The 24,262-nt window shown below is 35.9% G+C and overlaps 1 protein-coding gene across 10 annotated transcripts in view; it reads right to left on the reverse strand.

Moving 5' to 3' along the window:
• The window catches only part of PDE4D (phosphodiesterase 4D), a 1,245,242-nt gene that overhangs the window by 21,428 nt on the left and 1,199,552 nt on the right, over positions 1–24,262 (reverse strand). The window contains exon 1 of one of the 10 annotated variants that reach the window (XM_033111252.1): positions 1,853–2,275. The exons of the other annotated variants lie outside the window; for them this stretch is intronic. Coding sequence (XP_032967143.1) covers positions 1,853–1,900 — 48 coding nt within the window. The 5' untranslated portion in view covers positions 1,901–2,275. Of the gene's footprint in view, positions 1–1,852; positions 2,276–24,262 lie in introns of those variants that run through there. 10 annotated transcript variants of the gene reach the window in all.

The following is a 24,262-nucleotide window of genomic DNA, read 5'->3' on the forward strand; positions in this document are numbered from 1 at the left end:
AATTGGCTTTAGGTGTTTTTAAAAGTGACCTCTAAATATTTTTTATTGATGAGTTATTCTGATTGTTTTTGATCTAAATAGTCTGAAATAATATATAGCATTATGGTTGCAACAAAGGAAAAAAGAGAAGATTTCTAAGTTAATGCTTTCAGGTCCTTTGTTCTCATTGTGCATCAGAATGTCTAGAGGAAAGTGAAAATGCAGTTGAACTGAATATTATATTTTGCTTTGTAAACTCCAGTTCCCCAATTTATGTTCTATATCTCAGATGGTTGAGGAAGCAAAATAAAATAATTACAAATTTTAAATATTTAAAAATTTAATCCCTTTATTTCTGCATTCATGCCAATGTGCTACAGGGTATATTATATATCCTTCTAGAACATAAGTAAGAAGGTGGCAAAGACTAAACATTAAGAAAATACTTGCTCTCTCCCCATAATATTCTGTTAAAAATCACTTGAATATGCTGCACTGTGACACACTACAAGTTTGGTAGATATCAGCATTAAAAGCTAAAAATGAATACTGCATTGACTGTATAAAAACAAATGAATCCTTTAACTTGTACAGTAAGGCTAAATATATTTAAATTTGTCCTTAAGTGTTTTTAGCAATATAAGATCAAAAACATAAACAAAGATGTTGATCAAAAAATTTTCCTCAAAAAGATAAGCACTAAAATTCTGTAATGAGATTCTTAGAGGTATAGTTCATAAACATAATACAAATGAGAAGCTCTTCAAAAATGTACCAAATATGAGCTGTCTAAAAGCTAAGAGATGAATTTTAGGGGGATTATGAGGGTTTCCTTTGTTACCCTCTGTACTTTGCTGTATTAAAAAAAAAAAAAAATGAAAATCTGTATTTTAAAAAACAATAAAAGAAAATCTGGACCATCCACAGATTTAAAGGGAGGTGGGGAATCATAACTACTTGGACAACTAAAACTGAAATAAATTTTCTTAGAATGCAGGTAAATCTTACATCAAAAAGTAAATTTTCCTTTAAAAAGAAACAAAGGAAATGAAAAATATTTTAATCTGAGTGCCCTTAAAGAAATGGGAAAGAATTCTTAAAAATAAGGCGTTGTGATTTACTCAGATATTCAAGAACAAATTTCAATTTCTGAAGTGATGCTTCATTTAGGACCGAAAAGATTTTTCTATCTCCAGCTTCTATTACAGAGATAGGAACACCAGTCTTAACAACGGGGCATGCAAGAAGCTTGCCAGGCAGGTACACGATCTTATTAAATTCAGTGTATTAGTTCATATTTTGAGATTAACAAAGTAGCAGTATCATATAAACTTACAAATTTCTTCCAGTTTTACAAGTACATTATCAAGTTTTCATTTGAATAATATATTTCTTAAAAAGTTAAGTAATGTCAATTTTTAATGTCATCAAGAGCTTTATATCCAAAGGTGAAAAAAACAAAAACATACTTCTCATCAAGTTAAAGTAGTAGAGATTTTTAGAAAAAGCCACAAATTAATTTTTATAAACTTTAAACATTACAGACTAACTGGAACCCATACACCAGTATAAGTAATTTGGCTCAATATGTTATTTTCAATGAATATATTTCATTACCTTGATATTTACAAACATAATTCAAATGCATACAATATGACAGAGGAACCACTATACATTAAAAAGCTTTTTTAACATGCAAATTAATAGAAGTTACATAATTTCCCCTTATATTGACCACTAAAAACACATCTTTCTTCTGTAGACATGTCTAAGGAAGAAAATAAGAGATTACTTAGAGAGCTTAACTCTATTATAATTTATTAAAACTATCAGTTATGTAATCAGGAGTATACAAAAGCTAAACAAATCTTACCTTTATGTAGCCCCAAGACACTGACAGTAAATAGTTTGCTTCAGGCATTTTTGATTGATTATATAGACAATAAGTTCTAAAATATGTATATCTCCAAAACCTTGATAGTTTAACAATCTCCACAAGCCTCGGAATGTGTAGGTTTTTAAAGAGTATTGGTGATTAAGTATACAAAACAAAGCCTTGCATTAGATCCCATCCAGCAGTCTTTGCATTGAACACATGCCATTTGTAAAACTCCAGAATGGAACAGAATTCAACAATTATTCTGAATAAAGAAAATTCATGCCATGAAGAAGTAAGTAAAGATCTAAGGGTCTGCATCTTTCTCCCACCGAGCTCCAGGGCTTAATGAATAATGTATGCCAAGATGCTTAGCTGCAAGAAAGACAAGTTCTGTCAAAAGCTACCAAATAAGGAACTGCGGAGAAGCTGGGAAGAGTGACAAGAAACCCCTCCCATAAAACCCCAACTATGCACCAATTGCATTCCATCCCTGGATCTATCAGGTCGGGAGGTGTGGACAAGGATCTAGGTGCTTTCCGATTGGTTGGCAAGGACAAACCTCTGAGGAGAGGTTTTCCTCCTCCTCACCTCTGGTAAAAGCCATTGAAACATGGTATCCTTACAGCTGAGGTTGCTGTATACAAAGATGAACGGGGTTTCCCTCTCACAGCGATGAATAACAAATATAAAACTCTTCAAAACACATAGTTTATTTTTAAATAAGGATTACCAATCCTCTGAAGTTATTTCTGTTAATTTCAATATTCTCTGATTTCTCTTCCTTCAAAGTAAAACCTGTTCTGAAGTAGGCAATCAGGAATTTTAATTGCTTCCCTCTCTCAAAATCAAAACAAGTGGCTTCCCTGGTGATACAGATATAACCAAAGTTCTTCATCTGTCCAATATAAAAGCATAGGGTGATTACAAAATACAATTGATGTCCAGTATTCACAAATAGAAGTGGTACATTTCCTCACCTGTGTGACATGGGTGTTTTCAGCTCCTTTTGTTCCTATTGTTATAAATGGCTGAGCTCCATAACCTTAACAATCTAAGGGTGGGAATGACTTATAAATCTGATTGGAGGAGAAAAGAAACTAAAAGGTAATGCAGCACGTATGGTTAAAGAATGCAGAGTTCTGTATATAGGTTTCAGGATCTATTTTTTGATCAGAACATTTTTATGATTGTATACAGAGTTAAGAAAGTATAAGAGTGGCTCTTAGCTCAAGAGTAACAGGTCTTTTACAAGGAAAGTTAAATAAGAAATCTAAATTCTTCTGAGAAAAAAACCAATCCCTTCTGTTTGGTTTGGGATAGTATTATTCCGTAATTTTTATATTAAATAGGTCTTGTGGATAAGAAATTAGGGGAACCTAGCTTTTACTCCATTTTAGCGTAAAATTCTGTCCATTATGCCTCATCTCCAAGTCAAAGTTAGTACTTAGCTGCTCTGCGCTTCTATGACTGGCTATGTGTTTATGCCTGTCTTCCTGCATTGGGCTTGTCTGTCCTAGAATGTTCTCATCAGAAACATCCAAAAACAAGCAACTCTGCCTCTTTGAGTTTCTACTGGTTCTTTGCTCCCCAAGTCCTTAGCTGCAGATCACATCTACTGTGTTGTTTCCTAAATTCCTCTTAATCTTCTACAAAAAGAACTTAAACTCCCAACACACCAATAAAATTGCTTCCTGAAGAATTCGAAGGTCCTGCCTCAATTTCTGTACAGTGTTCAATACTGATCACCTCTGTCCACTCTCCCTCAACTCCCAGGACCCCTTTGCTTCTTTGGTTTTCTCCTCACTTCTCTGACCATACCTTCCTTGCCATCTTTTATTCAGTCTTTAACTTGGGATATCTACAAAGACTCTGTCATAGGCCAAACTCTCTGTAAGACCACTTCTAACCTGAGCTTTGGTACTGTATTTCCAAGTGACTATACGATATTCTCCCCTTTTGAATGCCCTGCCAGTCGCCTGAAAGATTTTCAAAATGGATGGATTCACTTTGTTCTTTAAAGTGGCTCTTATTATAACTATTCCCGTTCAGTCAGCAGGCGCACATTCCAGTATCCCCTAGTGAAATCTATGGCTCTTTCCTACCCTGCAATAGGTGTCTCATGGGAGTGAGCCGCTAGGAAGTGTTTAATATCAATCACCTAAATGAGTCCTTCCGTAGCTCTGACACGTGCCCTGCTCACTACTACATCACCTTCCCTCCTTCACCAACTTTGCTACCAAGCTCTGTCTTCCATAACATGCCCTCTTGTTTAGTTTCTTCCTTTCCATTCCCACTCTCATCATCTAAATTCAGAGACTTAAAGGCTGAGAGAAAGGGAAAGTATCTTCATACCATCTCCGCCAACCCCCTCATTTTCACCTAAAGAGAGACACCGAGAGAGAGACAATGCTTTTCCCGAGTTCACCCAGGTACTAAGAACACAGACTCTGAATTCAAATCCATTAGTGCATTATCCTCAACAAATTAGCTCGTCTCGTAGTGTGTCAGTTTTCCCATCGGTAAAATTGGTTAGCACGAGAGCTCGTCTTCAGAGATGCCTCCTAAGGAGCCACGCTACCTTACCCTGACTCTGAGCTGGCTTTTGTAACCAACAAAGGATGCCGTGCGACTGCGCAGGCGGTCATAAGACGTCTTGAATGAAGCTTTCACCTTCGCCTCTTGAATGTGCTATTGGGATCCCGGAGCCACCTTGTTAAAAAGTCTGACTATTCTAAGCCTGCTATGCTATGAGAAAGCCCACGTTAACTTTAAGGAGAGGCTGCTGGAAGATAGAGGGAGGGAGACAGACAGAGAGGATGCGCACCTTCATATGTAAAAAGGAGTTGTGTTCTAGGCTCTGCTAATAAGTGTATTTCTCACCTACATGAATGGTTGTTGGGACACGGACCAATCCTGCCTGGTAAGGACTATCCCATGCATTCCAGGATATCTAGCTTCCCTGGCCTCTGCCCATGAAATGCCAGGAGTACTCCCCAATCAGTGCACCCTGAAATTTCCCGAATGTTCCCATGTTAAGGATCACTGTTCTAGTTGCTTCATCCGTGCCTCCCCGACCAGGGTGGAGGATGCTTGAGGCAAGAAAGATAGCTTATTCTTTCTTTATATTTCCCAAAGAAGTTAGTCAACCACAGGCACAAAAAGAGTCAACAGTAAATTCCTGATCTGCCGCAGTGAGGGAGATGAAGATGACAATAATAATGAAAATCATTTTTTAAGCTCTGAGCCAAATTAATACTCATTTCATTTTTCCCATTATGAGAGACAGACTAGAAGCTCCTTCCCATTGTCATGGTAGGAGCAGCCTGCAGAAGAATCTACACAACCCAGAAGAGACATCTGGATGGGGCCAGAGAGATACAGTTCTTACAGTCAGACTTGGCTTCTGAAAATTTTAATAAGAAAACTGTAATTGGTACGTTACAACATTTATTAAGCACCTACTACGCACTAAGAGCTTTATATATATCTCATCTCTAATCTTTGCAACATCCTGGTAAAATAAGTATTATCCCCACTTCAAGGGGAAAAGACAGGCTCTCAAACATTCAACAACTTGCCCTGTACGTGACAGGGCTGAGATGCAAGCTCAGGTCTCTTTAAGTCTTTGCTCTTCATGGTGTATGAATAGCTCGTCATATAATTAGGCTGCCGCAAACTCTATGATAAACGGTATGAATTTAGGAACAGCCTCATTTATCCTTAATCCTGTGCTGATTTCACAGTCTCTTGAATTAAAGGACCACTGCTACTATCGCTGTGGTCAGATCCCTGGCCAGGGTGGACCCTAACCAGTGCAGTCAAGAAGCTGGTGCCCAGAAACAGGCAGCCTTATCTGAAAGGGTCGAGACCTACTTATGTGGGAGAGCATGTGAACAAGACATAGATGCCTTAAACACATAGAAAGAACTCAGATTTCCTGACTGGTAATCTGCTGCTCTCCAACACCCAGCAGGTTTTATATACAAATGTGTGTGCATGCACGGAAATAGGAAAAAAAAATTTCCCTTCAGCATTGAGTGTTCTTTTCCCATCTTTTCCAAATAGTACTCCCCAGAATCTCTAGATGACACTCCTCCTTTATTCTTCATTTTCTCAGTTCTTAGCTGATATGCCAAGCAATCAACAATCTATCTGGATTATTTTAGGATATTTCAGGATATTTAAAATTCTGCTGATGGATCTAAGTCATTGACACATTAACATATGGTGGCATCACTGACTCTGTAACAGAGGTCAAGTGAGATAAGACACATTTTTGAACAGGGAAAAAGAAAAACAAAGAAATCATACTATGAGGAAACTGAGGTCAGAGGTCAAGTGTCTTGCCCAAGGTCACAAAGCCAAGTAGCACAGCAGGATTTGAACCCAGGCTATCGGGCTTAAGAATACGCTAAATTACCAAAAATATATTTCAGGCATTAATCTATATTTAGCCTACCATCTACAAATAATATCTCTATTAACATAACAATTTTCTAAGCTGTGATATTACAGTGCTTGAAATAGTTAGGAAATATTATTTAAAATAAGCATATTAACTCTTAAATGTCTCCAACCTAAGAGATTTTCCTGATTGTTTTTGGCATAATCTTTGCAAAACATTTTATTATATAATGAATCTATATTTATTTTACACCTTTCTACTTAGGATCAACATCCTGGGTGTTGTTATTAATCAAGAAGTAAATTTGTATAAAGTGGTCTCTCACATATCTAAAGTGTTCAGCTTAACATATGCAAATCTAATTGCTAAATGCCCCTTGAAAAATTCTGAGGCAAGGTTAAATTTCAGATATTAAATTCAATAACTACAACATACTAGCGTCGCTAAAATCACTGAGTGTTCCTTCTGTTTCAGCTGCCTTAAACATAGTTTTAGAGGTAGACCATAATCTAGAATTAATTTGTAACCTATATTTTCAATAACAGAATTTTAAATCTGATTTTATATTATAAAAACTATACTTTCTTTGATTAATGCTGATAGTACAGAAACAACGTTAACGCCAGTAAATCCGTTAAATCTGTTTGTGTTTACTGCCCTCTAGTGATAATGGTTACCAACAATGATTTAAAGAACAGCTCTGCTCCTGAAGCATATTTCAGAAAACAAAAGCCGTATCTTACAAATATTATGGAAGCTTGAGATTAAGAGGAACTCTAGATTGATTTTTTTTTAAACCAAATTATTATCTAAGACTCATTCTCTAATTAACCTGGTTTGAAAATTTTCACCGAAATGTTTTATTTAAAATAGGAAACACCTGTCAACATTTTGTGAGAAAAGAAATTCCAATATAAGAAACTGAATTGTTGTTGAGAGGTTCCTTGAGGCTGAAATAACATAAGAGTGATCTGATGACAGTTGTATTTAAATTTCTCTTCTATACCAGCTCTCATTAGTTAGCATAGTTTTCTATAATTGTTGACACAACTTGAATCATACAGTAGATAGCGCCTTCGATGTTTGTAACTAATTAATAAATCTAGCTGAAACCACCACGACTATCATCATCACATGTTCTTCATCACCATATCCACCAAGGACTTTTGTCCCACTGAAGAATAATTAAGGCAATAAATGGGTGCACAAATCTCACATAAATGAAGCCTCCACAAAAATAATCTTGTATGAAAGGAGACTTTCTACTTATAGAGAAAATTAGGACCCCGATTCACTTAAATTGTTCTAAGTTGATACCAATTTTTCCTGTTTATCATGCCCACTCTAATCACCATAAAATACTTACTAATGTTCCCTTTGTAATGGTGGTATGTTTTGGGAAAACAATTTATACAAAGAATGCCCATCTTCTAAAGCAATAAAAAATGCAAATAGGCATACTTCTAGAAACACATATTTAATCTTTCATATATACTACTTTTACATATGGATCTTAAAGTAATTTTAAGTCATGACATTTGGGCTATAATTCAAAGGAGAAAGGATATTTCTTTCAACAAATGGCTCTTAATATCCAAAATATATACGGAACTCATACAATTTAATACCAAAAAACAAACAACCCAATTGAAAAATGGGCAGAGGAACTGAACAAACATGTCTCCAAAGAGGACAGACAGATGGCCAGCAGACATATGAAAAGATGTCCAATATTACTATCAAAACCACAATGAGGTATCACCTCACACCTGTCTGAAAGGCTAGCATCAAAAAATCAGTACATAACAAGTTCTGGAATGTAGAGAAAAGGGAACCCTTGTACACTATTGATGGGACTATAAATTGGTGCCGTCACTACAGAAAACAGTATGGAGATTCCTCAAAAAAATTAAAAATAGAGTTTCCATACAACTCAGCAATTCCATTTCTGGGTATTTATCCGAAGAAAATAAAAACACTTAACTGGAAAAGATATATACACCCCTATGTTTATTGCAACATTACTTACAATTGCCAAGATATGGAAGCAATCTAGGTGTCCAGGAAAAATAAAGAAGATGGGATATCTATATCTATATATCTATATGTATATATATATACACACACATATATAAAGATGTGAAATATGTATATATATATATAAAGAAGACGTGAGGTATATGTATGTATGTGTGTGTGTGTGTGTATGTGTATATATACTTAGCAACAAAAAAGAATGAAATCTTAACATTTGAGAAAAACATGGTTGAACCTACAGGGTATTGTGCTAAGTGAAATAAGTCAGACAAAGACAAATACTGTATGATTTCACTTATATGTGGAATCTGAACAAAACAACAACAAATCCACAGATATAGAGAAACAAGGTGATGACTGCCAAAGGGGAAGAGGGCAGAAGGATGGGTAAAACTAAAACAAAACAAAAAAAAAAAGGAAAAAAAGTCTAAAAAAACCAAGGAAAAAAATGGTGCTTAAACAGTTGGATATTCATTCACAAACAATGAACTTCCAACTTTACCTTGTTGGAAGGTAAAGTTTTAGTAGATATTTTAAATATCTACTAAAAATGTTCCATAGAATTAAATGCAAAGCCTAAAATTATAAAAACATCTAAAAGAAAACATAGGAGGAAATATTTGTGATCTTGGATTAGGCAAAGATTTCTTGGAACACAAAAAGCATGAAGCAGAAAGAAAAAAAACGATAGACTGGACTTCATCAGTACTTCTCTTTGAAAGAAATTGATAAGAAAATGGAACAACAAGTCATTGATGGGAAGAAAATATGTGCAAAAACACATATCCGATAAAGTCTTGTGTCAGAATTTATAAAAAATTCTTACAACTTAAAAAGGTCAATAAGGACATCAAAATGTCCATTATTAGTCATTAAGGAAATAAAAATTAAAACCAAAATGTGATGCCGCTATACAATTACTAGAATGGCAAAAATGAAAAATACAAAAATACAAAATGCTGGCCAGGATGTAGAGCAAACAGAACTCTCATACACTGATGAAAGGAATGCAAAATGGTACAGCAACCTTGGAAAGCATTTAGGTACTTAAAAAGTTAACAAGTATCCTGACTATATGACTCAACAGTCCCATGCCTACTTATTTACCTAGTTATTTAAGAGAAATGAAAACATATATTGCTGCAAAGACCTAAATGCAAATATTTACAGCAATTCTATTCATATCAGCTGAAACCTGCAAATAGCCCAAATATCAATTGGTGAATGAATAAACAAATTGTGATACATCCATAAAATGAAATACTAGAAAGCAATAAAAAGAAACAAATTACTAATACATGTAACATGCTATTAGTGGATGAATTTCAAAAGCAATGTGCAAAGTGAAAGAAGCCATTTACAAAAGGCTATGTATATATTGCATGATTTCATTCATATGACATTCTGGAAAGGCAAAACTATAGGGACAATCAGATCACTGGTTGCCAGTGACTGGGAGTAGGGGGAGGGGAATGACTACAAAGGAGCAAGAAAAAAACTTTTTGGGTGATGGAAATATCCTATATTTAGATTATGGTGGTAGTTATGCAATTGTATACATTGTCAAAATGCATTCAACTGTATCTAAAAAGAGTATATTCTACCATATGTAAGTTACACCTCAAACTCTACAAAATGTTAAATATTATCAAATTACTTTAACTCCAAATTTGCTTAACTGTGCCTAAAGAGAAATGAAAATCAAAAATTTCAAGTATAGGTTACTTGTGGTAAAAGAACATTTTTACCCTTTCAAAAAGCTCCACCATTATATCACAGGCAAATGGGCACATGTTTGTCTAAAGTCCATGTTAGCTTTGAACAATACAATATGCGATAAATTCCTAATTATGCAAAGCCTTTACGCAATATAAAAACAGTTGAACAATTCTTATAACTACTAATATCATTTTTATTTTAATCCTTTGGAATAAAAAAAAATTCCTTAAAATATTTTAGATATTTTCCTGCTATCTTAAACCAACTGATAGTAACTTAATTATTTAATGGTGATCCTGGGCCATTTTTAGTCACTCATCACTGAACAGTTAAAAAATATTTATTTTATTACATGTTCATTGTAAGCCAAGCACTATGCCAGCTGTTAGAGATTTTAAAAATCCAGTAAAGTGAGTAGAGCTGCCTGAAGAAAACTGAATAGTCCCAACTGCTCTCTTCGTTTTTGAATCCTTCTGTCACTTTCCCATAGGTTTTATTTTTTTCTGAGTCTTTGGTTGTCAGGCTTTTCTTCTATGGTCAGTATAAATAAGCGTCCCTATAGTCAATAAAGCCACTCATTCCCCCTCTCTACTCTGATGGGTTTTGGTCTAAGGCATCATTTCCCCCAATATGATGTAACACATGATAATTCTCAAAGAAGATAACCCACGTCAAATAAACTGACATAGTGCAAACCTTCTCGGAGGTTGTATACTTTAAAGGCTCTGCCAACAACTGTCATAGACAACCCTTTTAATTTTGTTTAACTTAGCACTTCTCAAACTCATTCTACTACCTCTTTGTTCCCTTCACATTTATTAACAAGCAAAAACAAACAAAAACACTGGGGTTTCATTTAAAATTCTTGTGGAAAGTGATGGGCTTTAAGTATCAGATGATTTTTTTTTTTAGTATGGTTCATTAACTTATTCACTCAACAAATATTTGTTAACAGCTACTTTGTGTCAGTATGGGGGATACAGTAATGAATAAGACAGAAGCATTCCCTGCTCGTGTGAGTCTTGGACTCTTGGGGCAAAAAGGCAAAAAATCAAGCAGACAAAAAACATGAGTGACAAACATGCTGAATGAAAGAAAAGGGGATAACATGATTCTGTGAATAGTCAGGAAAAGCTGCACTGAGAAGGTAACATCTGAGATGAGACCCTAATCACTAGAAAGAGCCAACCAGAAGATTTGGGGCAAAGCATTCTGTGCAAGGGCTGAAGGAATATAGCCAGCATGAGGGAACAGGTATATAGGACGAGATTTGGGGTAGATCAAGGTAGGCCAAGGTCAAGGTCATGTGGGTCGCAAGCCTTCAAGAGGATGTGGGTTACCACTGGAAGGTTCTGACTAGGAAGGAACAAGCTGTGATTTACATTTGAAACAGTTGTCTCTGGATAGGATGGCTCCTAGAGGGACACGATCTGACAGGAGAGGAGAGGGAGCACTTGAGGAAGAGCTAACAAGAACTGAACACTGGAAGCGATGATAAGAATCAACTCCTCGACTTCTCACTTAAATATTTTAGATATTTTCCTGCTATCTTAAACCAACTGACAGTAACTTAATCATTTAATGGTGATCCTGGGCCACTTTTATTCACTCATCACTGAACAGTCAAAAAATATTTATTTTATTACATGTTCATTTTAAGCCAAGCACTATGCCAGCTGTTAAAGAGATTTTAAAAATCCAGTAAAGTGAGTAGAGCTGCCTGGCATATTTGGGCCATTTACTGAGATGGAGAAGATTGGGGGAGGTACAGATCTGGAGGAGGATAAATGAGGAGAAGAGTCCTATGAATTAAGTACAAGGCAAATTTTAATACATGAAGTTTTTTTTCCTTAAACTTTTGAGGGACATTTGATACCTTCCACCCCTGGTTCTTCACAGGATTCTGGATAAGGAAAGCTACCAGATAGTTAAGTTTTCGATACGTAGTAACTTTCAAATAATCTAATGACATTATATTAAAATAGACCACTTTCATCAAATTCTTTTAAAATGTTTTTAGAATAGCCCAACAGAAGGGGCATCAATAGGTGATCTATGTTTTAAATCCCCTCTTCATAGCAAAGTAGTAATGTGAAAGCCTAAGCAAGGTTACAAAACAGAACCCAAATTAGAATCTAGCACTCAAGTTGGCAATATTTGTATTAAAGTACTATGCTAACTTGAACATAAGGAATGGAGGTTTTACTAAAGGCAACCATAAACACAATTAAAAATGGCACAAATGGGATTTCATTTTCATTTGCGACAGTGACAGAATAGTAGCATATGAGAATTCTGAGAAGTGCCAGTGTATAGAGCACAGGTTTCTGTAGTTGGCTTCACCTGAGTTCAAACCTTGGCCCTGTCTCGTATGAGCACTACAATATACGGCAAGTTCTTCAGGGTCTCTGGGTTGTGTGGAAGGAGCTGGAGTTAAGGAAGGTAATCTAGCATAGCATAAAGCAGATGTCAGGAGCCCAATAAGCTATTTATACAGTGACCAGAAACACAGAGACTTGTCATAAGGAAAACAATCTGATTAAACAGCTGCCTTAAGATTCCTGCAGTGGTATCTACCCAATAGTTTATGCAATCAGTGGTTTGTCTGCAAACTATTAGAATTGCTGATGCCAACTGAAAATGATTATGGAGATATCAAACAAATAGGGATGAGTTTCTCAGAAAGCAATGACCTGCCAAATGGAAAGACATCCCTGCAGGCTTAAGCACCAAATTCCAATCTCCAAAGTAAAATGTAGGTACAATCCTACAGGTGACTTTGGACCAAGGAGATGAAGCCCAGTTCCAGTGAGTTTATGATTATAATCCTTTCCATCAGCAAATATTTAATTAGCACCAACTATGTGATAGCTACTGTTTCAGATACTTCAGCCAGCAAATCATCTGCCAACGGAGCTTACATGTTAGTGTGTGGGAGACAGAAGGTAAGCAAGCAAGTGCAGGAGCCACCCCACTTCTTTTCAGTGTGCCTTCCTGCTCTGCACAGACTAGGCCTTTAGAAACTCCATATCCCAGAGGCCCTTGCAGCTATGGCTTCAGAGGTGATTTAATTTGTTCCAATCAGATGATGCTCTGCTACCTCCCACAAACTAAACAGCTGTCAATCTAAGTATTTCTTTGTAGATAATCTGCCTCTTCTGACAGTGTTGAGATCTATTTGTTTCTGTGGTTTCTTTAGGAAATATCTAGATGTGCGTTTCTTTTTAAAAATTTTCTGGCTTGGGATTCTCTGGACTCCTAGACTATTTCCTCTTACCCCTCTACATTCTCTTCTGCTGGAGTTCAAATTAGATGTTTGTTGCCATTTTGCTGGAAAAGGAAATCTTGCCATATTTTAAGTACACGTTGTTATCCATAAAATACAGCATGGGTTAGATAGCCATCATTTATTCTATAGTAATCATTTTTATTCATAGTAGAGCTTTTAAACAATTTTTTATATTAGGTGTGATTGTTCTTCTATCTTGAGACTGAATTACTGGCACAACAATCCTGGAAAAACCATTTGATATATCTAACTGCCTATAAAGTATATAACATGTACCTATGTTTCTTCTAATAAAGAACTCAGACCTGAAAACAGTTAAAAAAGTTATTTAACTCACTTTTCTTCACACTTCAATACAAATGGCTGTGAACCACCTTGACATTTATTCTCTTAGGACACCTACCTAAACTTATAACTTTAAGATGGGAGAACATAAACATTTTGCTTCTGAGAATAAAGGGGACAGGAAAAAACAAAATAAAATAATACAAACTAAAACAAACAAAAACCATCTCCTTTACTTGACCTTCTAAAAGTGAATGCAACACCCTGTGAGACAGCAAGTCAATCACACATGTTAGATGGAATGGGATCATCAAACATACTGTAATTCTTTGATGCTGTGAAATCTGTCCAAGTGGGCAAGTCCCACTAAAGACATTTAGTACGAACTTCAACCCAGACAGGACTCCTACAACTCTTCATAATTAATAGTTTGCCTCTTTTGGATTTCTTCTTCCATTGTTGTGTCTGTTCCACTTTGGATGAATACAGTTTTAAAACCTTGATCTAATATTAAGCTAATGATAATTAGCTTGTATTGACCTAATACCATTCTTCAAAAGCTCTTTTAACCATTAAACTATGGTCTGTGTCTATGAGTTTTTGTTTCTTCATTTGTTTGTCTTGTTCTTTTGTTATTTTCAGTTTTACATAGCATATCAGTGAAATCATATGGTTCTTGACTTTTTCTGTTTGACTAATGTATTACATATTCGTACACCTGAAATCTATATAACTTTACTAACAATTGGCACCCCAATAAACTTTAATTTAAAAAAAAGGGCTCTTTATAAATCCTCAAAAATCGATTTCTCTCTGGACACAGCAAATGAAAACAAAATGTGGCTGAGGGATTTTATTATAGAGGTTGCAACAAACACAAGAGTAGTTAATATCCTTAACCATTTATGTAAAAACAAACCAACCAACCAACCAATAAAAATAAACTTACAAATAGTGAACAACAGCTAAACATGAACAATTATGGCTTGGGCTGTCCCTTTTCCCTAACAGCTAGTAGCAAGTGAGTGAATTAGAACGTATGAACTCCCATTTGGGGTACTAAAAAACCCACCAAGCAGATGGCTTTAATATAGCTTCCAGAATACCAGTTCTAATAATTCGCAAAATTGTCTTTCCTTAAAACCCAGGGTAAAAAATAATAATAGCTAATATTTGTTGAGTGTCTAGTATTTGTAAAGAATAGTGCTGAGTACTTTTCTGGCATTATCTCCTTTATTTCTAATAGCAACCCTATGAGGACTACTATTATTCCCATTTTACAGATAAGCCTTAAGATCTTAACTGTCAACTCTGTGCTGGCAATTCCCAGATAAAGTCCTGTCCTTCCACTAGAATTCCTGTCCTGAGAACTGAAGGCCTGTAGGACATTTCTACTTGGATACATACGAGTATGTAGTCTCACCTCAATTTCATGACTAATAATTTAATGCCATATCTTCTACCCCACACCCTCAAATTGTTTTATATTCCTGATTTTCCACCTAGCATCCTTTCTGTTCTTTGAGTTTAGAAATTCATACTTTCCTGTGGCTGCAGTACCTCTCCCAAAAGTGTTACATTCCCTGTCACCTTTCCCATACAATCTTTCTCTTACCCATTCCTTTCTTTTCATTCTCATCCTATTTCAGTCCCTCATCACTTATATGCCTAAATGCCTAATTCCCTAACAGATTCTTCTTGTTTTCAGTATTTCCCTTCACTCTGATCCATCCATCACACCCCCACTAGATTTATCTTTCTAAAATTGTTTTGCTATTATTTTCCTTGTAGTATTTTCTTTATAATAAAATGCAAGGTTCTTCAGGACATATAGGGTAATGGGCAAATGGTTTAGTCTGGCATTTAAGGCATTCTTCAGTGTTGCCCCAATCTACAATTCTCACACTTGCCTCTGTTCCTATAATCAGATTTCTGTTCCTGGAAGGCTCACTCACCCACTACTCACACACTCCCACAAACACACAATAAAGCTAAATCCATAAGAGAGTCCCGTCCTACCCTGCTTTGTCTAGCCCCTAGGATGTCATCTCTTCCCTCATTAGCAACCTATATGAAGACTCTATGTTCAAGATCCAACCTAAGTAACACGTTTTTGGGATGCTTCCCAATCACTTTGGTTGTTACCGTTGAACACACTCTGAACACGTCTACAGGACCACAACACAATTAATTATTGTATAAGTCATTAACACACAACAGGCTTACTTATATGGCAGCTATATTTTCAGAGCATATATCTACATGCTTTTATGTCTGTCTGTCCATCTGTCCATCCATCCATCCATCTACCTATCTATGTGTTTGAATAAAAACATACATATAAAAATATGTGTTCTAAAATAATCAGACAAAACCAAAAATCCCTTAGTGAAAGCCTAAATACTGGACTGTGGTGATCTGGAGCACAAAACAACAACAAAAAACCTCCTAATGATCGATTTCTCACATGAAAACGGTACTTGGTATGGAAAATGGTCAAGGACCAAATAAGTACAAATAATAAAGAAATACCAGACTAAAAATTTCATTCAAAAGTGAGGATGTCAATAAAAGAATGAAATCAGGGTCATGTCTAGTGACAAAACAATTTTATTTGCCACAAGATAAAAGCCTTGACGAAAGTAACACAGGACTATTTTGTTCTAGGTCACTTTACCTTTCCCGTGCCTTCTTACTCATCTATAAAAGGAAGTAGGTGAATAGGTTGATCTCACAATTCTCTTTCATCTCTAAGGACTTTTGGGATTAAAACCAAAAAAACCAACTTTTATTAAGCATAAAAAAATTTGATTTCTCTGAAAAGTGGGTGACAGCAAGTGGAAAATGGAATGGGATCAGTCACCTACTCAGTGACTCATGTTTAGCTCTTCTAACAACCACACTGCTAGGGAATTTCTTCTCCCTCTGGCTATCGCTAGTGTCAGACCCATGACTGAGATCAACCACATCATTTATTGGAACCAGGTTCAAGGTCCTTCATCTATTCCTCTTTCTCAGATGGACTGCCATTTTAAATCTGTACACTGGTAAAAGGGTTCACTTTTGGTTCTTGTTCCTACTTTCCCCACGAAGAGACACCTAGTAAACTTGATATTGCTCTTTGACATTTGGCTAATAATCACCACCTCAATCTTACACAGAATCATAAAAATCATTTGGAGGGGTCTTGGAGGTCATCCAGGTAAGCAATGCACCAATTTTTAGATAAAGCGGAATGAAGATCTACATGAGACCCTCACAACCCTAGTACATTTCTTTTTGTGTTCACCTTCATATATATTCTTTCAAAGTAATCATAATTAAACAGTCCGTGAGAGTGTAAATAAAAATATGCTACCATAGAGTGCTAGGTAACCGAGCTAAAACTAAAGTAAACAAACTCAGTGGGCCATCACATATGCAAGCTAGTGAGGTCCCATAAATCACCATGACTGGGTATCAGGATTTCAAAGGCACGCTCTGTGGGCTCTGTCGTCCAGGCCTGTTGATTCAAGCTCCAGTTGCATTGGGTTACCTATATGGCACTATATAAAGTTCACCTTTTAAGTTTAAAAATAGTTCCAATACCCATTGCTAATAAAGAAAGGCCACAGTACCTATTATGTATGTACACCATGCTATGCACTTGACATAAGTTTTCATTTAATTCTCATAACAATCATGTGAGATAGATTTTGTTAGTTCTGAATTACATTACAGAGAAAACAGAGGCTCAGAGAAGTTGAGGCAATTTAATTATCCAAGGTCACAACTCTAGTGTGGAATGGATTTAGATCCAGGGGAGGAATTGTTAAGCTCATTGGAATTTAGAAGATTTAAAGGAGAATCAAGATAAAGATTCACATTTGCCTGCCATTTGCTATTCTGTTCCACTTTGAATCAACTCATACTTATTTCGACAGTCTCTCTTCACCCAGAACTTAAACCTTGCTGCCCCATGTTCTCACTCCCGGGCAACAGGTCCCTTAGGGGATGGCCCAGCAGTTGGATATGACAACCCACCCATGCTGCTACTGGGCCATGACTCAAGGAGGCAACAGGTGAAGGAGGTGATGCCAGCTATTGGTGCTAAAAAAGACTTGAGACTCATGAAATATACTCTGTCTATAAATCTCCTCTCTCCAGTCAGATATCCCCACCTCCCTCATCCCCACAGCTGACTGTCCTCCCTTAAATATTCGCACCTTCACACTGACCAGGGGATTTCTTTTTTTCTTCAAGGCTGTCCCAGAGGTTCATTCCAACCAGATATCGCCATATGACCCCTGAAGTAGAAAGGGGGCGGGACCACAAACTGGTCAGTCTGCCTCCAGCCAAGGACAGCCCTGATTCTAGGTCAGCCCAGTCAGACAGTCTGCCTTCACCACCCCTCCCTTTCCTTATCTCACTGTCTAATATGTCTTTCTCTCTACCTTTCTTTCCTTCAATCTTCATTTCTCCTATCCATAGACCTCCATGGCAATTCCACAGTAATAGGCCATTTGAAAAATTCTGACACCTGCTTACACCTTCCCTGAATTAATCCTATGCCTTTCCTATCTGCCTCAGCCCTCCCCACTATCAATAAAGCTTTATCCCATCCAATTCTACCCACCCACCCCTCAAATCCCGTCAACTTGGAATCTCAGCTCTGCTTTAGTCCATTCATCTTCTCACCCCACTGACCCCATTACTCCTTAGTTTAAATCTATACCCTGTTAACTACCTGCCTGCTAAGTTGATTCCCAACCTAACATGCTGTCTCACCATCACACTCTTCCTAGGAGCTAGGAGCTAGGAGCTAGGTCCTTTCTACTTCCATCCCAAAGAGACAGAGAACGAGGAAGGTAGAATAAGCGGCACTAGAGGACTCCTCTCGAGGAATTATATTTTGCTGAAATTGCTCTTGCAAGTTTGGAATCTAGTGCTCATTGAATAAATTAAAAATGTATTAGGCCATATTTTGAAAATGCAGACTGAGAACACACACTTTGTTTTTCTATCTCCTGTCCTCCTACCAGATGCTGCACTTCAGAAAAATACTTATCTCTACAGGATTTAGGAAGCATATGGCTCTTGGACAAGTTTAACTGAGGATCAGTTTTTCACCTTTAAAAATGGGACAAAGTGTTTTGGCATGTAGTGTACTGTTTCTGGCACAAGTTGGAAATTGAAGATTTGAGTTATGGGAAAGCATGAGGATCATGCCTTACATTAGAAAGTAAGATACATACTAGTGTTTCCTGACCCATTGTCAAAGATTGATCATACGTACCACATGGATAATATTAACATGCTTGAAAATAACGCTAAGGCAACATGTAATTTTTCCACTGAATTCTGCTTTTGAGAAAACAATTTCCTTTCATATTGAGACTGATTATATAGTCTGTAATCATTCAAGTTTTTGTCTTTTTTGTCTCTTATACTATGTACCCTTTTGTCATTTTATTACTTGTTAACATTATATATAAAAACTTAGGCCAAAGAGTATCTTCCTGTAATCTAATCTTTCCTGGTATATATTAACCAAATGATTATATTTCTAGTAAAACATCCCTATGGTTTCTTGAAACCCAACTATCACTTACTCCTTATGGAGATCTAAGATACCACACTGAAAACGTAAGCTTTAGAAAACAAAAAACAGAAAATCAAAATTTATACCAAAGATGATAATTAGTTTCATTGACATCAGAGTCTATTGCTAAAACTGACTTGAAATATTTAAAATAAAAAAATAGAAGAGGATCAGTGTTTACTAAAAAAAAGGCAAAGGGCAAGTTAGCAAATATCCACTTGGCACCTAAATCTATAAACGACTGAGTAAATCTCAGAAACACACAAAACATTCAAGACTTTAGTTCTCCTAAATTTATCTTAATTTCGATGCACTCTTTTAATAGAATTATAACTTTTTTCATCCTTCACAGTCTTTAAACTCTTTCGTGAAATAAGGCTTCCTTGTAAATAATGAAATTATACCTATATATATATTTAAAGCACCCACAAAAGCATTCCCTCTCTTTACTGAAAACAGTTAAGCCTTTCCAAATTTGAAATTTATTCTCTTCCTAAACACTGTGACAATGCCCATCATTATTAAAGTTGCAGTTATTTTTTAATTTTTTTTGGGAGGGAAGCTGAAAAAAACAACAAACTAGGAAATATAAAACAGAACCTTTCTTGGTCAAAGAATGCACTCTTTTTCTAAAACTTGAACTTGATGAAAAGGCATAAATAACAGAAAGTCACCTCACTAAAAAATGCTCTTTTCTTTGTAATTCTGTATAATTCAGTATAATTTATAATTCTTTAAATAGACATGCACTAATTTGATTTTTGTATAATTAAAAAAATAATAATTTTCCACTGTAATGAAATATCTGTTCTTGCTTCCTACCATTAGGCTTAGAATGATCAGGTAGAACCAAAGGAGAGTAACAAAAGGAAAACACTTTGATATATTCTCTCAAAATATTTTGCAAAGTATTAGTGAAGATGTCTTTATTCCCATTTAGATCTAAAACGAAAACAAAGCAACGAAAACACTGCTATACCAACAACAGAAAGCAGCCTTAAATCAGCCAGTCATATTCTGAAAGAAGACGACAGATATCAGCCTGCACTTACTCCACGATGGCAGCGTCATCTTTGCCTGGTTGCTATGGACACATCCCTGTCAGGCCTGTGCTTTCTACTTTCCAGGCCTGTTTATGACAGGCTGAGGTGTTTCCTATTATGGTGCCTACGTTTGCACAGCACAGTCCTTGCCAGTAATAAAAACCAGAGGCTGCCACTAAAGCGATTACAGTGCAACAGACCACAGATGCTGACGGGAACCCAAGCATACCTTGGGTAAAGATGCACAGAATACTCCCTAACACGCAAATGCCAACAAACACATCCTTTCTTCCCAGGCTAGCAGGGCAAGTATTCAGATATGTCATTTTCAGTCTGAACAAACCTATAATAAGAATGTTATTGCTGAATAGGTACAGAGGAGAGGGACCAGTTTAAGGCCATCAACATGACATGTATGGTGTTTGTCTTTGTACTACAAACTTTTAAGTTAAATAAAATTAGACTAATCTGAGCATAAACTTTTTGACAGATGAGTCTCTGTAAGCAGAAATGAGATTTTTAAATGGGAAATGATCAGGAGTCTTACCAGCAAAAGAAAAGCTCCTTTCTTGCAAGGTATCAACTATAATGGAGACTCTAAGTCTACCAACCCAAGGTGACAAATGGCATTTACATTAATGGACATCATGCATACGGTATTTATTTAGGTGACAAAATACAAAATGATACATTGACACTCACTAGTTTTGGGCTATAAACCACGTAGAAGACTTCATCAATACTTCTAGAGCATAGAAAATTCGCTGTTTATGTATTTGAACAGTTATTGAATCCATCTGCTTATCAGAAACATGGCTTGTATTCATTTACACAAAGAAAAAAAGTGCATCTCCTACCCACGATTTATGGATATGAGTTGAGATAAAGGCTACATAGATGGCCCAAAATGATGCAGAGACACTCTAGAAGGTAAACTAAGTAAGTAGTCAGGAGATTTCTAACTACATAGGTGAACCTGAACAAGTTTCAGGCCTCATTTTCTCACTTGGACTGGATGAGTCAGACAAGTGATCCTCTTTTAGCTCTAACACATAAGACTTGAATCTGAGATGAATAATGGATAACAATTACAATGATGCTTTGAAATATTGATCATGCTAAATACTTACCAAAACTACCAAAGAACTAAGTGGTAGGCAGGAAGAGATATTTCCATCTTATTAATTTATATTACTTCCACTCAAATGACATTAGACAGAAAAATTAGGATACATTTCTTCAATTCTTTAACCAAATATTCTGTAACTCTGTTGTAAAAGGTCTGACAAACAGTAAAACTGAAACCATTACCCATAAAGGAAGAACTTTGATCTTCTAAGCCCTCTTAAGTAAAAATAAACTTAGTTCCTAGGATTGATCAGTAATGATTCCTACAGCACTAAGAGCAGAAACATTTAGAGCTGCGTTTCAAGGATCACCACAATTCCATTCACACAATTCATCCAATATTTATTGAGCACCTACTCAACAAGGCCGTGTGTCTAATGTTATGGATGCTGGAGAAATAAGACTAATGAGCTAATGTACAATGTAATAAGAATAAGACAAAGAAATAAATATTGTACTAAGAGTTAAAAGAACTATAAATAAAGTCCTGTGGAAGGTCAAAGGAGAAAGACATTACACCAAATAAGGAGAGGCTGGGGTGGGAGATTTGGGAGAGAACAGAACAGAAAAGTCTTCATGGAGGGAAAATTCCAGTTAGGTCCTAAAGGGTGGTTAAGATTTGTTTAATAAACTTTTATTTTAGAGTTACAAAAAAATTGTGAGGTAAAAAAGTTCCCATGTGCCCCACACCCAGCTTCCTCTGTTATTTATATCTTTCATTTGCATGGCACATTTGTCACCATTATTGAACCAATATTGATACATTATTATTAATTAAAGCCTATACTTTATTCAGATTTCCTTAGTTTTCACCTAACATTCTTTATCTGTCTCAGGATCCCATCCAGAATACTTCATTACATTTAGTTGTCATGGCTCCTTAGGCTCCTTTTGGCTGTGACGGTTTCTCAGATTTTTCTTGTTTTTGATGACTTGGACAGTTTTGAGGAGTGCTGGGCAGGTATTTTGTAGAATATCCCTCAACTAGAAATTATCTGATGTTTTTGTTATGATAAGAGTGGGGTTATATGTTTTGGGTAGGAAGACCACAGATGTCAAGTACTGTTTTCATCAGATCATATCAAGGGTACATGACTACATGACTTACCACTGTTGATGTTACTTTGATTACCTGGCTGAGACAGTGTGCGTTTGTCAGGTTTCTCCACTGTAGAGGTGCTCTATTTCCTTATTGTGCTTTTTGGAAGTTAATATGCACAGCCCACACCTAAGGAGTGGGTCGTTTTATGCTTTCCCTCCTTGAGGGTGGAGTATCTGCATAAATTATTTGGAATTCTTCTGCACAAATTTGTCTATTCTCCCCCATTTAATTATTTATTCAATAAAGTATTTATTTATGTAAGCATGAACTCCTGGATATTTATTTTATACTTTGGGTTGTAATCCATTTGAGCACACAGTATATGCCATGCATCAAACTGAGGTTTGCATGTATTATATCTAATGCTCTCAACAACCTTTCGATTTTATTCTCCCCTTTTATTATCCCCATTTATAAAGGAAGAAACTGAAATTCAGAGAAGTGAGGCACATTGCCCAAAATACTAGGTAGGAAGCAGCAGGGCTGGAATATGAAACCAAGTTCACCTGACAAAGAAACATCTACGTTCTTTCCACTCTACAAAGCTGCCGCAGGCATCACTGGCGTACACGCCAGACCAGGGAGTAAATACCATTCATGCTCATCAAAGTACACTATGAATAGCAAAACAATAACAAAAAGCCCAGAATAGTAAACACTAACAAAGAAAAATACTTTAGTAAAGATAAAGTATTCTCTAAGTGTAAAGGATGACAAACTATTATCACTGAAATTGGTAATCCAATTTAACTAATTTCCTAATGAACACTGCAGAATTGTTTGTGGTTTAAGCTCACCCCCTGCATCTCTGCTATAGTGAATAAAAGAAAATGCCTTCATATTAATAAAATGTCTTACAAAACTACTGTGAATATTAAAATAAAGGGCTACCCATCTTTCTGTTTCTTAGAAGATCTCAGACTCATAGTGCCAATTAAATGATCACAACAAATAGCCAGGTACAGCACCACCACCCTGGCAGAGCCATGCCATCACTAAACAAGCCCCAGCTATTTGCAGTTTGAAAGGGTTGGTCCTTTCTGGAAAGGAGAAAATCAGATTCTACATATTTTATGGATTAACTGAAAATCATGACATTTACGTTTCACACCCACCATATATGTGATGTATCTTAAGTAATAGCTACAATCTATGTGACTATCAGAAATCTTAAATTGAACACACGCATTATCTATAATCCTTGCTATTTGGGAAAGAAAAGTTTGTTTAATCCATCCACAACATTGGGAAAAGTATTATTTTATGTTGGCCAAGCCTTGTGTTTTGAAATTAAAAAATAAAAACAGACAGTTCATAATGTTCTCGGAAAGAAGTTACCAATATCCTACAATTCAATTAAAATGTAATAACTGAAAGCAATTTCTCTGGTATTAACTAATTTATTGAATCACAAAAATTAGAAATTTTTGATAACTAAATGTTAGGGATATTTAAGTTTACTACCACTAAATATCGATACAGGCACTGAGTTGATGATAATAGAGACAAATTAAAATTTGTTTTAATCCTGAGTGTTTTATTAAAGTTAAGGCTTTACTATTCAATGAAACATCAAAATTTCTGTTAAAAGGGGTTCCCTCTATCTATTATTACTTAAAATAAAAGCAAATACTTTTCCTAACATTGATAATAAAAACAAGCATTCCCAATCCTTCATAGTAATTATGGCACTATATGTAAACTACATAAATCTTTGCCAAATCTACTTTTATTAAGTGGATGAAAAAGCAGATAGCAAACTCAAAACATCGGTAAGTTGAGTTTCTGTAGTTATAGAAGAGATCTTTTAAAATT

Source organism: Rhinolophus ferrumequinum, chromosome 7 (assembly GCF_004115265.2).
Source record: "Rhinolophus ferrumequinum isolate MPI-CBG mRhiFer1 chromosome 7, mRhiFer1_v1.p, whole genome shotgun sequence".
NCBI classification, from domain to species: domain Eukaryota; kingdom Metazoa; phylum Chordata; class Mammalia; order Chiroptera; family Rhinolophidae; genus Rhinolophus; species Rhinolophus ferrumequinum.